The sequence below is a fragment of the Saccopteryx bilineata genome, chromosome 2 (assembly GCF_036850765.1).
Source record: "Saccopteryx bilineata isolate mSacBil1 chromosome 2, mSacBil1_pri_phased_curated, whole genome shotgun sequence".
Lineage (NCBI taxonomy): Eukaryota > Metazoa > Chordata > Mammalia > Chiroptera > Emballonuridae > Saccopteryx > Saccopteryx bilineata.
The window spans coordinates 162,528,663-162,543,360 of NC_089491.1; the positions used below are offsets into that span (position 1 = coordinate 162,528,663).

The 14,698-nt window shown below is 46.0% G+C and overlaps 1 protein-coding gene across 8 annotated transcripts in view; it reads right to left on the bottom strand.

Annotated features, from left to right (window-relative positions):
- Positions 1 to 14,698, bottom strand: part of SPATA13 (spermatogenesis associated 13) — a 433,930-nt gene that overhangs the window by 10,417 nt on the left and 408,815 nt on the right. For all 8 annotated transcript variants that reach the window (XM_066258297.1, XM_066258301.1, XM_066258298.1 and 5 more), the window contains 5 exons: positions 14,515 to 14,694; positions 14,026 to 14,211; positions 10,114 to 10,293; positions 7,003 to 7,235; positions 2,661 to 2,790 (listed from right to left, as the gene is read on the bottom strand). In XM_066258297.1, coding sequence (XP_066114394.1) covers positions 2,661 to 2,790; positions 7,003 to 7,235; positions 10,114 to 10,293; positions 14,026 to 14,211; positions 14,515 to 14,694 — 909 coding nt within the window. The remainder of the gene's footprint in view (positions 1 to 2,660; positions 2,791 to 7,002; positions 7,236 to 10,113; positions 10,294 to 14,025; positions 14,212 to 14,514; positions 14,695 to 14,698) is intronic.

Here is a 14,698-nt window from a genome sequence, read left to right on the forward strand (position 1 = left end):
ATGTACAAAATAAGGGAGTGAGACTCAGGGACTTCTGAGGGCCCATCCAACCTCCAAAAGTCCACATGGCCCTTGAAATACAAGTTATTTCTATCCAACTTTCACCACTATTATCTACTTTAGTTAAAAACATAAATTCTCAACCCAAACTTTCACAGTCTTTTGGGAGAGTGAGTTTTTACCAATTAGTTTGATGCAGGATAAATTTTGCTTGGTAATATGAACAGCTTTAATTTATTATTCTTAACAAGGGCCACAGAGCCTAATGGCTACAATCACGCATGCTGAAGCAAGGCTGCCTGCCTGGGTTTGAATCCAGTTCAGCTACTTCCCAGCTCTGTAGCCATGACTAGCTACTTAACTGTTCCATGCTTCAGTTTCCCCATCTGAAGGGGTTAACAGTTCTCCAACTATTTTTTTTTTTCTTCTTCTTCTTTAATTTTGAAGCTGGAAACGGGGAGAGACAGTCAGACAGACTCCCGCATGCGCCCGACCAGGATCCACCCGGCACGCCCACCAGGGGCAACGCTCTGCCCACCAGGGGGCGTTGCTCTGTCGCGATCAGAGCCACTCTAGCGCCTGGGGCAGAGGCCAAGGAGCCATCCCCAGCGCCCGGGCCATCTTCGCTCCAATGGAGCCTCGCTGCGGGAGGGGAAGAGAGAGACAGAGAGGAAGGAGGGGGGGGGAGAAGCAGATGGGCGCTTCTCCCATGTGCCCTGGCCGGGAATCGAACCCGGGTCCCCTGCACGCCAGGCCGATGCTCTACCGCTGAGCTAACCGGCCAGGGCCCAGTTCTCCAACTATTAAATGCGGTTAACAGTTCCTACTTCATAGGACTATTGAAAGGGCTAAATGAATACATACCTATACAAATGGCTTAGACCAGTGCTACGAATGAGGTAAACACCATACAGGTACTCACTATTGTCACTGTTTTAGTTTTTCTAAATAAGTGTGTGTGTGTGTGTGTGTGTGTGTGTGCGCGCGCGTGCATGTGTGCTGGATCCTTATTACAGGCTGTGTTAAACACTGCATTTATGCTGTCTTATAGGATCTTCCTTTCCATCTTATGGATGGAAACATTGATCGTTCGCAGTTCAGAGGATTTACATGATTTACACACAGAGGTGGCACGTGGCTCCCCAGTCCACTCTCTTGCTGCTCCGTATCTACTACTTTAAACGCTCTCAGGAAGCTCACTCTCTCGCAGGAAGGAAAGCACGGGCAATACATCATTATGGACACTCTTCAGAGTATTTCTCTGGTGTAGGTGCAAGGTAAAGTAGTTAACTTAAATTCAGTGACGTGCCTTGGAGTATATACAGGTATCTGTTTTTGAAAGTTCTCTCTTTACACCACTTCACTTTTACTAAAGACTTACCTCAGTATGTGTTTTTGCAAACCAAATGAAATCCAAAGAGAATTTTCCTCTTTACCAAAAAAAGAGGGGGCAAGAAGCGGAAAAAGCATCCTGTGTTTGTTCCGAAGCTAGACAGTATGGAGGCGGCAGCTCCCCAGGAATTAGGCATGGCCCCATGAGGCCCCACCCCCAGAACCACACTCAGCACCTCAGGGTCCAGCTGCAAGAGCTCTGAGCTGTATCGGGGCATCTGCGCCTCATCTTGGCTTATTCCGTGCACCGGTCAACAAGTTGTGTCCTACAGCAGGGGTCCCCAAACTTTTTTTTTTTTTTTTTTTTTCATTTTTCTGAAGCTGGAAACAGGGAGAGACAGTCAGACAGACTCCCGCATGCGCCCGACCGGGATCCACCCGGCACGCCCACCAGGGGCGGTGCTCTGCCCCCCAGGGGGCGATGCTCTGCCCATCCTGGGCGTCGCCATATTGCGACCAGAGCTACTCTAGCGCCTGAGGCAGAGGCCACAGAGCCATGCCCAGCGCCCGGGCCATCTTTGCTCCCATGGAGCCTTGGCTGCGGGAGGGGAAGAGAGAGACAGAGAGGAAAGCGCGGCGGAGGGGTGGAGAAGCAAATGGGCGCTTCTCCTATGTGCCCTGGCCGAGAATCGAACCCGGGTCCTCCGCACGCTAGGCCGACGCTCTACCGCTGAGCCAACCGGCCAGGGCAGGGGTCCCCAAACTTTTTACACAGGGGGCCAGTTCACTGTCCCTCAGACCGTTGGAGGGCCGGACTATAAAAAAACACTATGAACAAATCCCTATGCACACTGCACATATCTTATTTTAAAGTAAAAAAAACAAAACGGGAACAAATACAATATTTAAAATAAAAAACAAGTAAATTTAAATCAAGAAACTGACCAGTATTTCAATGGGAACTATGGGCCTGCTTTTGGCTAATGAGATGGTCAATATGCTCCTTTCATTGACCACCAATGAAAGAGGTGCCCCTTCCGGAAGTGCAGCGGGGGCGGATAAATGGCCTCAGGGGGCCGCATGTGGCCCGCGGGCCGTAGTTTGGGGACTCCTGTCCTACAGTATTGGCCTCCAGCTTTGCACCATTTCAGCTTACGAAAGGTTTCATAGGAATGCTCTACCTTTGGATAGCAGGGGAATCCTATGTACCATAAAAGCCATGAGTATAAAGCATCAATCCTAGGACGTCAAAGTGTGTCATTAAAGAAGGCCAGAGGGGAGGAGGGAAGAGTGCTGATGGATGATGTGTGGGGTGGGGGTGCACTTACCTCCCAGCCTACGATGGACACCTGCCACCGTGCTATCTTGTCTATGCTCTCCAGCTTGCGTTTGCGCTCGTTGATCAAACAGGCCACATTCTTCATGGCCTCGTATGCTGCCTTTATGTTGTTGTAATCACTGAAAAGTGGGAGGTTAATTTTAACCACCAGGCACACAACTCGCAAACGAGGACTGACAAAATAATTCGCTCAGTCCCTGATTTATACATGAAGAGTCTAGACCAGTGGTCCCCAACCTTTTTTGGTCACGGACCGGCCTTTAGGGTGGGACAGATAAATGTATCACGTGACCGAGAAAATGTCAAGAGTGAGTCTTAGATGGATGTAACAGAGGAAATCTGGTCATATTTTAAAAATAAAACATCGTTCAGACTTAAATATAAATAAAACAGAAATAATGTAAGTTATTTATTCTTTCTCTGCAGATCGGAACCAAATGGCCCACGACTGCTACCGGTCCACGGCCTGGGGGTTGGGGACCACTGGTCTAGACAACGTGGCATTTAAACAACAGCTACTGTTCCCTTTTTCTTGTTCCTCCATGAATAGACTATAGTCTGTATAGGGTAAGGGTGCTGACCAACTGCAACCCAGAATTCTCTGGAATAAGAATGCTGTCCTTCATTTCCCAGAAATTACCATGAATAAAAGTCAATGTCACAGAAATGTTTTAATCACAGTAGCAATGAATGATTTTCACTAACAGAGAAAGGACAGTCTTTATTAGTATTGCTTTGATTCTGATACAGCTAGTTTGCTACAGAAAATACTTTTAATAATCAGTAACCATTTTCAAGAGCAATGATTTGCCCTGAGTCCCATCTTTCACATTGTCAGGAAAGGACACTAGAGAATACAAGCCCGAGGCCTGACAGAGCGAGTTATACAAATGCTAATGAACCGTTTGCTACATCAACAGGGCCTTCAGCTCTGGTACTTCCTATACACTGCAGTGAATCAACCTAAGATCCTACACCCAGCAGGCTCCTGTGCCCTAGAGGCCTCTAGAACTGTAGGTGCTGATAAAACTAAAATTAGTTCTAATCTATAAATGAGGAGCCCTGAGGAGCCACTGCGCCACCTTACCCGCAGGTGTTGTAAAGTACCAAAAGCTACAGAATCGATATTAATATTTTAAGAGGCTTAAAGAACATTTTATTAATTTGGGTTAAGGTGTGCAGAGAAATTTTGTGAATAATCTCTGTACTGTGTGATTGGCATAAAACCAGGATGGCCCTGGGCATTGTATTGTAAATGCAAAGGGAAGGTAACATTCCACCACACCTGCAGGGAAAGGGGTGAATGGCTAGCCAGGTGCAGGAAGAGAAAAGCCAAAATAAACCTTTTCTTATAGTAATGAGCCATTTGCGGGCATTTGTCCCCACGGAAACTACCTCTCCCATGTGAATGCATGGAGTTAAAGTGTGTGACTCTGGACAAAGAGATGGTGGATAAACATTAGAAAATATAGGAATGTTTCTTAATATGTAAAGAGACATCTTTCTATCATTGTGTTGACTTATAAATTTTGTTTTCTCCAAAATGATGTATGGCTTGCAAATTGAACATGGTCCTATCATGTTAAAGAGCATATGACTATAACCAATAGTGGTAAAGGGCACTTAATTGCAATTTTTGCTTCTATACTTCCCGCTTGCAAAACTATAAAAACTAAGTAGAACAAAGGGCCGGCACGCTCTCCCTCAGATTTCTGTCGGAGTTGCCGCAGCTTGGCCAAGCTAGACAATAAAGCTTTGGTGTGGAATCAACGGATTTTGTCATGTCTTCAATGTTTCGAGTCCCTCCAGATTAGGCTTAACACACACATGTTAAGGGATGACCATTACTGGAAACTTTTACATTCAAATTTTGCTCAGCATTAATAACTTGGGAACATGTAAACCAATTACCTGGTGGATGAGCTGATTTTTTTTAACCTTCTAGCACTTTCCTGTGTCTCACAAGTCAGATAGAGCCTTTGGATTTCAATTAGATTCTTACTGTCTATTTACCAGATGCAATTAAACTCAGCTCCTGGGAAGTCTCCGGCCCCTGCCAGGAGGCAGAGCCTGCTGTCTTTAGACAGGCCCGTTCCCACGCAGACGCAGAGTGCAGAGCAGGGACAGAAAGGATTCAAAGGGCTGCCGAAATCATGGGAGCTAGGCTGCCAGCGAGGGCTCCAGCCATCAAGAGTGTGTGCAAAATAACTGTCCTTTTTTTTTTCTCTGCAAGTTTTTCTATACAATTTCAGAAAGAAAACAAAAAAAAAGTACAGTGTAATTTTTTTAAAAATTTTGCTTTGTTTTACTTAAGACAAGGAAATGTGCTTTTTGTCATTTCCTTTAAGATGAATTTTAAAAAAGAGATTGAGTCTGCAAATGCCTCATAGTAAAAAATCACCCTTCAAAGAGAATATTGAAATGTTGAAGGGTGACGTGTGCACCTCTGGCCATAGCTTCTCAGCTTGGAACCTATTCATCTGCTTGATCTGTGGTTTTCAAGATGTCTCTGCTTCTTAATTTTCTTATTTATTTCCCCTAGTTTCTCATAATGATGCTATTTTATTTTTTTTTTAAATTTCTTCAAATGTTTTACTTTTCTGACTTTCTAAACTTTTTTGATTTTTTTTCATCAGAAATAGGTCATATATATAGCTGTTTGATTTGTTTCAATGGACTACCTTTCTCTCTGTTTTGTCATCCTAATTCTTCAAACGCCCATATTGTTTCGCTCCCCTTAGCACTTTTTCTCTTCCTACCTCTCAGTCTAATTGTGAAAAAGACTCCCTTTTCAGTGCCCTCTCTTCACAGGAGTCCAGTGGCAGAGAGGACAAAAGAACGTTCTATTCTGGGCACCTGTAGGGCTAGGCACTGCTGCGGAGACAGGGATTGCTTTCTGGGCGACGGTTGTTAAAATCCAAATTAGTCGTGGTTTTACTATAGCAAATTTCCTCGGGGTGCAATCCTTCCCCTCTCCTTCCCACTAGAAAACCCATCAAGACTGTTTTTTCCAGGGCTGTGGGTGTCGTGAAAATTTTCTGCCAGGGACACAGATGCGGCTTGCTTCTGATCTAAAATAGTGTGCTGTTATCCTCAGACCTTGCCGGATACCACTTTTGTGTCCCCACTAGCATTTTAGTTGTGGTCTGGTGAGAGTATAAGCAATGACTCAGCTGCTTCCATCTCAAGGCAACAAACAGCTGAGTCTCGCTGTAGTGACACAGTCACAGATAATAAACGTGCCAAGTCCAGTACTGAATGGGTGATATCTTTACATAGACTCACAGCAAGATTTTACCTTATTTTGTGCATGCAAGAGAATAATGAGTTACTATTAAGTAAAACACGAAGAACTGCTGGCTCCTCGAAAAGAGCTTAGGCAAAGTAAGCTCTAAAAGGAGATAGAGAGAGCAGGCAATGGACCACGTGAAACCTGTGCTGACCGGAGAGGAAATGGCTGGAAGGGCTCTGGAGACCGAGCAAGCACCCTGGCTGGGCAGGGATCTCCATAATCCACATCTCCCAGGTGGACCCCACATGCTACTCCATACCCTGAGATCCCCTACTCTTCTATAGCTCAACTCTTTCTATATCCTCACCCCTTCTATTTCTTGGCTGTAAATAACACTGCTCTGAGGGGGAGGTAATGGGAAGCAACTAAAGGAATACAGGAGAGGAGAGAGGATATTTCTTACATTGTATTAAATTGGTCTATTTCTTTTAAAATTTGTTTTTATGAACTACTGAGTAGCCACAAAAGACTATAAAATATATGTCAGTGGTGAGAACCAACAACACGCTAAGTCTCCATGTGTTCATAGTGCAGTTTAAAAAATGCTTTGCCTGACCAGGCGGTGGCGCAGTGGATAGAGCGTCAACCTGGGATGCTGAGGACCCAGGTTCAAAACCCTGATGTCACTTGCTTGAGCATGGCCTCAGCAACTTGAACATGGGATCATAGACATGACCCATGGTCACTGGCTTGAGCCCAAAGTCGCTGGCTTGAGCAAGGGGTCACTGACTCAGCTGGAGTCCCCCGGTCAAGGCACGTATGAGAAGCAATCAATGAACAACTAAAAGTACCTCAACTATTGTACAAGTTGATGCTTCTCATCTCTCTCCCTTCCTGTCTGTTCCTGTCTCTCATGCTTTCTCTCTCCTCAAAAAAAAAGAAAGGAAGGAAGAAAGAAAGAATCTCAGTGGTTATCAATCTTTGACATTCTGAACAATCAGAAGATTTCTTCCACAGAGGTAATTAATGCAAGTACCAAGCCTGACATTGGAGTCTCTGTCACTGTTCCCTTGGGAAGTTCTGGGAGAGCCGTGCCTACCTGTGCTCCTGTGGGGTGTACTTGAGCAGCTCGGCCAGCTGCAGTGGGTACTTGCAGATCTTCTGCACAGGAGTGAGCAGGAAGCCATCGATGGCAATGTTGATCATCTGCTGCAACAGGCGGCAGGCCTCAAAGAAGTGCCGGTACCTGCCTTGCTTCATCAGGCCGGACAGCTCCACACAGGCACCTGGGTGGTTGTTACAGTACTCGGAATAGATGGCGAAGCCCTCTTGCTGGGGAAGAGAGAGCACAGTGCCATCAGGCTACAGGTGAGTGTGGGCTGAGACAAGGGCAGGCAGTACCCACTCCTACATGAAGGGGCATTCCTAGAAAGAGGGAGACGGCACTCTAAGGCCTTCTGCAGTGTGCAAGAGGCCCAGATCTCTGGGAAGAAGCCATTTGTGCAGACTCCCCAGGGGATTCTTATCTCTTAGGGGGAGCAGGGACAGGCTGCTCTAGGACTCACAGCCCTGGTCCCTTTTGAGGCAGCCTTCCACAGACTGTGAAAAGGTGTGTCACCAGTACACGGAGCTTCCCCAGGAGAACGGAGCCCTCTGCTGTCAGCCTCCTCACCCCAACTTCGATCTAAGATAAGAAGCTGTCCTTATGCCCAACTGGTTCCATCCTTGTCCTCTTTTACTTTCCCTGGTAAATTCCTTGCTCATGACCAAGAGGTGAGTGAGGATTCAAAGCCGCTGCCTCCTCATTGCAGCTCTTCTCCTTAACTCCAACACCTGGCTCCACACATTACCCTCCGACCTCCAAAGCCAAGTCGTCAGCTTGCTTTCTTTCCCTGACGCCTGTCCTTCTGGACTCTGTAGCACCTGCTCCGGCCCCCCCCCCCACTCCCGGAACTAGGCTTGCTGGCCCAGTTCTCATGCCTCTGTTCTCCACCCCAGGTGTCTCCTCGCTGCCGCCAGATTTCATGGTCACAAACATCTACCTGCCCAGAGTTGGGTTCCTTTCTGGCTACGTCTGCTCCAGGATTTACAACAGGTGTACTCAAACTCAAGATATCCACAACCAAGCTCCTGTTCCCCTAGAGGACAGGTTTTCCCAATCCACCTGTTAATTCTTTCATACTCAACCTGACAAGTGGCTCTGACTGCTGTTTTTCTTTGTACTTATAACCACTCTTGTCAGTTTGTCCTGAAAATAAAACCATCTCAGCAAAACTGTCTTTGCATGTTTCACCACCTTCAGACCCAGAAGCAGTGATGCCTCTGTTCCTAAGCTACACTCTCCTGCTCTCTGGGCTACCTCACCGGCCTGAAGCTTCGTCCCCATCAGGCTCTACCACCTCTGCTCCCTGACCTTCAGTGACCTCTGAAGCTTCTTTCTTGTACTCCACGAACCTTCTCCTCTGGCCAAATACAGTATGTCCGTAAAGTCATGGTGCACTTTTGACCGGTCACAGGAAAGCAACAAAAGATGATAGAAATGTGAAATCTGCACCAAATAAAAGGAAACCCCTCCCAGTTTCTGTAGGACAATGTGACAGCATGTGCAGATGATGACGTAACACCGTGTATACAGCGAAGCAGCCCACAGCCATGCCAGTCGAGATGTGGACAGTACAGAAGAAAGTTCAGTGTGTTCTGTGGCTCGTTAAATTAGAATCCATGACCAAAGTGCAATGTGAATATCGGCACGTTCATAATGAAGTGCCACCACATAGGAATAACATTACTCAGTGGGATAAGCAGTTGAAGGAAACCGGCAGTTTGGTGGAGAAACCCCGTTCTGGTAGGCCATCAGTCAGTGACGAGTCTGTAGAGGCCATAGGGATAGCTACCTAAGGAGCCCTAAAACATCTGTGCGTGAGCCCACATCGAACTGCACTGAATAGGTATGAAACTGGGAGAGTTTTCCTTTTATTTGGTGCAGATTTCACATTTCTATCATCTTTTGTTGCTTTCCTGTGACCATTCAAAAGTGCACCATGACTTTACAGACACACTGTAGGTCTTTGACAAAGTCCCACATAGGCCTAGTCTTCTCATGAGCTGATCTTCCCACCTGCACCACCCCAGAAGCATTATTTTCAGCTATTTGGAAGCACCCACCCTGGGGATCCTCTCCTCTCTACTGCCTCTATGAAGTGCATACTGGAGGAGGACATAGTGGTGGTTGTCATTGCCGCTGTCACTGTTTCTGTGTCAAGCCATTTTGGCTGAGAATAAAATCTTCTTCCTTTGAAAATTTTTTTCTTTTTCATATTTTTCTGAAGTGAGAAGCAGGGAGGCAGAGGGACAGACTCCCACATGTACTCAACTGGGATCCACCCGGCAAGCCCACTAGGGGGCGATGCTCTGTTCATCTGGGGTGTTGCTCCTTTGTAACCAGAGCCATTCTAGCACCTGAGGCAGAGGCCATGGAGCCATCCTCAGCGCCCAGACCAACTTTGCTCCAATGGAGCCTTGGCTGCAGGAGGGGAAGAGAGAGACAGAGAGAAAGGAGAGAGAAGGATGGAGAAGCAGATGGGTGCTTCTCCTGTGTGCCCTGGCTGGGGATTGAACCCGGGACATCCACACGCTGGGCCAACACTCTACCACTAAGCCAACTGGCCAGGGCTTGAAATCTTTTAGCATTAAATTGTTACAGTCAGCCACCAGCTAAACATAAGCCCATGTCATCATCACGAGACTGTACCACAGTAGCTGCACGGGTAGCAGGCGTGGGTCCCACAGCCACACATCTCAGTCTAAATTCCCATCTGCCATTTACTAATGTGTGACCCTGGGTCAGTTCCCCTCTGGCCTTTAGAGCCCTCATCTGTAAAAATGAGGGCAATAATCATACCTACCCCAAAGTAGTACGAGAGCTAACATATGAAGATCCAGAAAACAGTGCTTAACATATAGTAGACAATTCATAGATATTAAAAATTACTCCAAACTGCATAAAAGTGGGAAGATTTTTAAAAAGAAATGGACTTATGGTATTTAGCTAAAAATGAACCATACAGAGCAATCACTTAATTTACAAGTGGCATCTCCAATTCTATGGGAAATTAATCTAGCAAAAAACCCCAAATCCTATTTTTAGTGAAAAAACATTTTGAAATTACTTAACCAGATGCTGTTAATAAAGAAGTAACAGGTGGCATACATGTTGAAGAAAGCAGGATCCTATTTCACTTAAATGAGGTTCCTCTTTATTGTATTGCTTCTCAAGGTCTTTCAGGAACTTTCTTTGGAATTTGTAAATATCTTCAATGTTTCCAAAAATGGTGGATAGTTGTGCAACAGTGAACATCCCCGTGTGCTTGCGACACTGACGAATATAGCCCTGCAAGAGGGAAAGTAAGCTTTTAAAAACTAATTTGGAAATTCACAGAAATTATTTATTTGAATAATATAGTATTTTGGGCCCAAAGCCATTGTCTTGGAGTAGATTTTAATCAGAGAAAATGATTTTAACCTCTATGAGTCTCTGATGGGATAAATCATACTTCCATAACTACAATGTGCCATGTTTTACTTTTTTTCCCCCACAAGTAGCCATAATTTTATTAATTATATGCCATATTTTAAAAACAAAAGGAAAGAGAAAAGATACTTGTTTGGCTGAATTTATCATTCAAGAAACCATGTAAAGTTTCCAGATTACACTCAAGAAAAAAAATTGCTTAGTTTCAAATACTAGCTCAAAAATTGGTATTGTTACACTTTTTCTAAACTCTTCAGACGCTCATTCTCTTATCCTTAATTCTATTCCACAGCAGAGAAGACTTATCAAATACCGATGCCAACGCTTGCTGAACAACTCATGAACTTGGCTTGCTGTCATGGTAGCCAAGAACTCTTACCCAGGATTCCACCATTACTCTTATGTTTCATTTCAGGGCTTACGCAGGTGACCAACCACAAAGGAATGTCCGATGAAGTCATGGACGGTTGAAACTGCTGACGATTGAAAATCCACCAACATCCATAATTAGTGGAAAGCACCCCTGAGCCCAGCGATAGCGGCACCCAATCAGCAAATGCCCCGCCACCCTTCCTACTTCCCTAAACCCTAACCCAGGGGTCCCCACACTGCGGCCCCCTGAGGCCGTTTATCTGGCCCCTGTCGCACTTCCGGAAGAGGCACCTCTTTCATTGGTAGTCAGTGAGAGGAGCACACTGACCATCTCATTAGCCAAAAGCAGGCTCATAGTTCCCATTGAAATACTGGCCAGTTTGTTGATTTAAATTTACTTGTTCTTTATTTTAAATATTGTATTTGTTCCCGTTTTGTTTTTTTACTTTAAAATAAGATATGTGCAGTTCGATTCCCAGCCAGGGCACACAGGAGAAGCGCCCATCTGCTTCTCTACCCCTCCCCCTCTCCTTCCTCTCTGTCTCTCTCTTCCCCTCCCATAGCCAAGGCTCCACTGGAGCAAAGTTGGCCTGGGTGCTGGGGGGTGGCTCCTTGGCCTCTGCCTCAGGCGCTAGAATGGCTCTGGTCGCAACAGAGCGACACCCCGGATGGGCAGAGCATCACCCCCTGGTGGGCATGCCAGGTGGATCCCGGTCAGGTGCATGCGGGAGTCTGTCTGACTGCCTCCCTGTTTCCAACTTCAGAAAAAAAAAAAGATACGTGCAGTGTGCATAGGGATTTGTTCATAGTTTTTTTTATAGTCCGTTCCCGCAATGGTCTGAGGGACAGAACTGGCGCCCTGTGTAAAAAGTTTGGGGACTCCTGCCGTAGCCCTTAAAAAGTGGCCTAAGTCTGTAGCCGGGCTGCTCTCCCTTACGAGACAGCCAGCAGGTTTCCTTTCATTAAAGCCTGTTACACTGGCCTTTCGGACTCCAGTTGATTCTATCAATTACCAACTCTCTATCTACAGCAGTGGTAGTCAACGTGGTCCCTACCACCCACTAGTGGGCGTTCCAGCTTTCATGGTGGGCGGTGGCGGAGCAACCAAAGTATAAATAAAAAAATAGATTTAACTATATAGTAAGTGGTTTTATAAAGATTTATTCTGCCAAACTTAGCGAAAATCTGACATAAAGTACTTGGTAAGTAATTAGTATTATATGCTTTAAGTTGCTGTAACTCTGCTTCATAAATTTTATAAAGTAAAGTTACTTTCCTACTTTATAAATCACCATTACTGTGGAACTGGTGGGCGGTTAGAAAATTTTACACTAACAGAGATACAAAAGTGGGCGGTAGGTATAAAAAGGTTGACTACCCTGATCTACAGCATACATCTGTAGATCTTTAACCCAAGGCCTGTACTAGTTAGAAACTATTTAGTTATATACCCTTCTTGTACTGTGGCTTATGTAGGGATTAGTGAGATATGAAGAAAAGGCTGTAAATATATGTAGTAATTATTCCCACATATCATCATGTACTTATAGACTAGACTGACTAAATGATAAAAGCCACACCACTGACTATTTGGTATAACTTTTCACAGAAAGAGTGTAAAGGTTCAGGGTGCAGGCCTCTGGGGCAGACCGCTTGGTTCAAATCCCAGCCCTGCCACGTGACTTCCCTGTGCCCCGGTTTGGTCAGCTGTGACATGGAGCAGAGAGGACCTGCCCAGTGAGAGTGAAATAAGGTAGTCCAGGTAAAGGGACAGCACACAGTCAATGCTCAACAATGATCAGCAATTACTTTTATTTTCCCAAAATATTACTTTAAAGATAAACTCTCTTAGCCACATGTTTATACATAAGGTGACCAATCATCCTCCTTTAGGGAGGATAGTTATTCTTTTGTAAGTTCTGTCCGCCCTCAAAAAGTGTCCTCCTACATGTCCTCCTTTTTTTTTTTTTAATTTTTTTTTTTTTAGATTTTATTTATTCATTATAGAGAGGAGAGAGAGAGAGAGAGAGAGAGAGAGAAGGGGGGAGGAGCAGGAAGCATCAACTCCCATATGTGCCTTGACCAGGCAAGCCCAGGGTTTTGAACCAGCAACCTCAGTGTTTCCAGGTTGACGCTTTATCCACTGCGCCACCACAGGTCAGGCTCCATGTCCTCCTTTTTGATATTGGAAGATTAATCTGTAAATGTCCATATTCAATAGATGCAGAGTCGATCCATTGCGTGTGATGTGATGTATCTGTATCTAAATGAGTACCTTTTCCTTAAAATTATTATTAAAAATTTATAGGCATGTAAGCATAATTACAATATAAAATATTACAAATGTTTTTATCATGCATTTATCATATTAGAGTGTATTATTGTTGCAATGAATAAAATGTTTCTTTTACTTATGATATTGTTTTCTTCAATTTATTTTTGTCCTTTTCATTGTAAAAATGTTGGTCACCTTATTATACAGAACAAGACGGCTAGTACAAAGAAGCTAGACATCGGTGGGTCTGTATCCAGTTAGCCCAGGGACAGAGTGTGCAGCCGTCTCCCTCCGGCTGGTCTCTGGGCTGCACCATCACAGCTGATGAAGGTACAGAGAGCAGCACGCACGGCCAGGAGAGCTGGAACAGTCGTGGGGGCACACTGAGGTCTAGTCTAGTGTCATGCCTCCACAAAACCCGTACGAATAAGAAACTATCTATCACGAGAGAAATACAACGCAGAGTAGAAGCAGAGTTACCATGATACTATACCGTGGACTTTAGCCTGGGCTATCACTAGACAAAACCAGGGTTTTTTGTTTCTGTCTACATCTAAATGACTCAGACTCTTGTCTGTAAGACAGCGACTAGAGGCAGTGGGCTGCAGACAGAGTCACACCCTTGATTCTTTGTAAAGTCATGTGGGTTTCACCTACAGGGCACTGCCTTCTCAGACAGTCACCGCTCTGAATAATCTGAGAGGTCAGTCCTGAAGGAGATAGAGGCACAGTGCCCTGAAAACAGCTCTGGTTGCCACAGGAGGTCAGACAGCCAGTGATGCTCGCCAAGGTCAACGAGCATGTCACGAGTGAGCAGGAGGTGAGGAGAAACGAGGGATCTAGAGACATGTGCACGCCGAAGAGTCTGACTGGCGACAGAAGCCAGATGGCACACCCCAGAACCACGTGACAGCCTCCATGAGGCCCCGCGCCTGGTGCCTCACCTCACAGATGTCCTTGAGGTGCTTGATGTACACGCGCTCAGTGTTCATGATCTCCTGGATGACGTTGGTCCGCATCTGGTGCTTGCTCTCTGCGTGCTGGTGGCGGTTCCTGCCAGTGTGCTCCTCCGGCTCCTCGCCCTGCGTGCTGCTGGAGCTCTCCGACAGCTCTTCCTGGTTGACTCGCAGCTGCAGGGCACACACAGGGGACAGCTGACTTGGGGGAGACCACCCTGGACCAGCGAGGGCAGCAGCCGGACCCTCGCTGGTCTCGTGTACGTGGTAGAGACACGGTGCTGGCGGCTCATAACATGGCAGCAGCGCCAGACAACTAGTGACCTTAGTGACAAGTTTCCCTCTGACCCAGCTGAATTTCTAAAAGGTGTGATTAAAAGGATCAGAATGATTCAACATGGAGAAAGAGTGAGCTGGGCCTGAACCGCCCCATTGCTCCCCAGAGACGGGTGTGGAGCAGAGAGCCCTGACACGCACCCTGACGAAGCTCGCGGGGAACCAGGCTTCCTTGTCCTCATTCCGGCCCCACCACCAGTCCTTGTTGGAGGCTTCCAGGACCTGGATGACATCTCCTGCCTTAAAGCCCAGCTCCTGGTCATCCATGGTCACGTGGTCCCACAAGGCTTCTGCACAGACCATACTGCCATCGCTGATCAGCTAG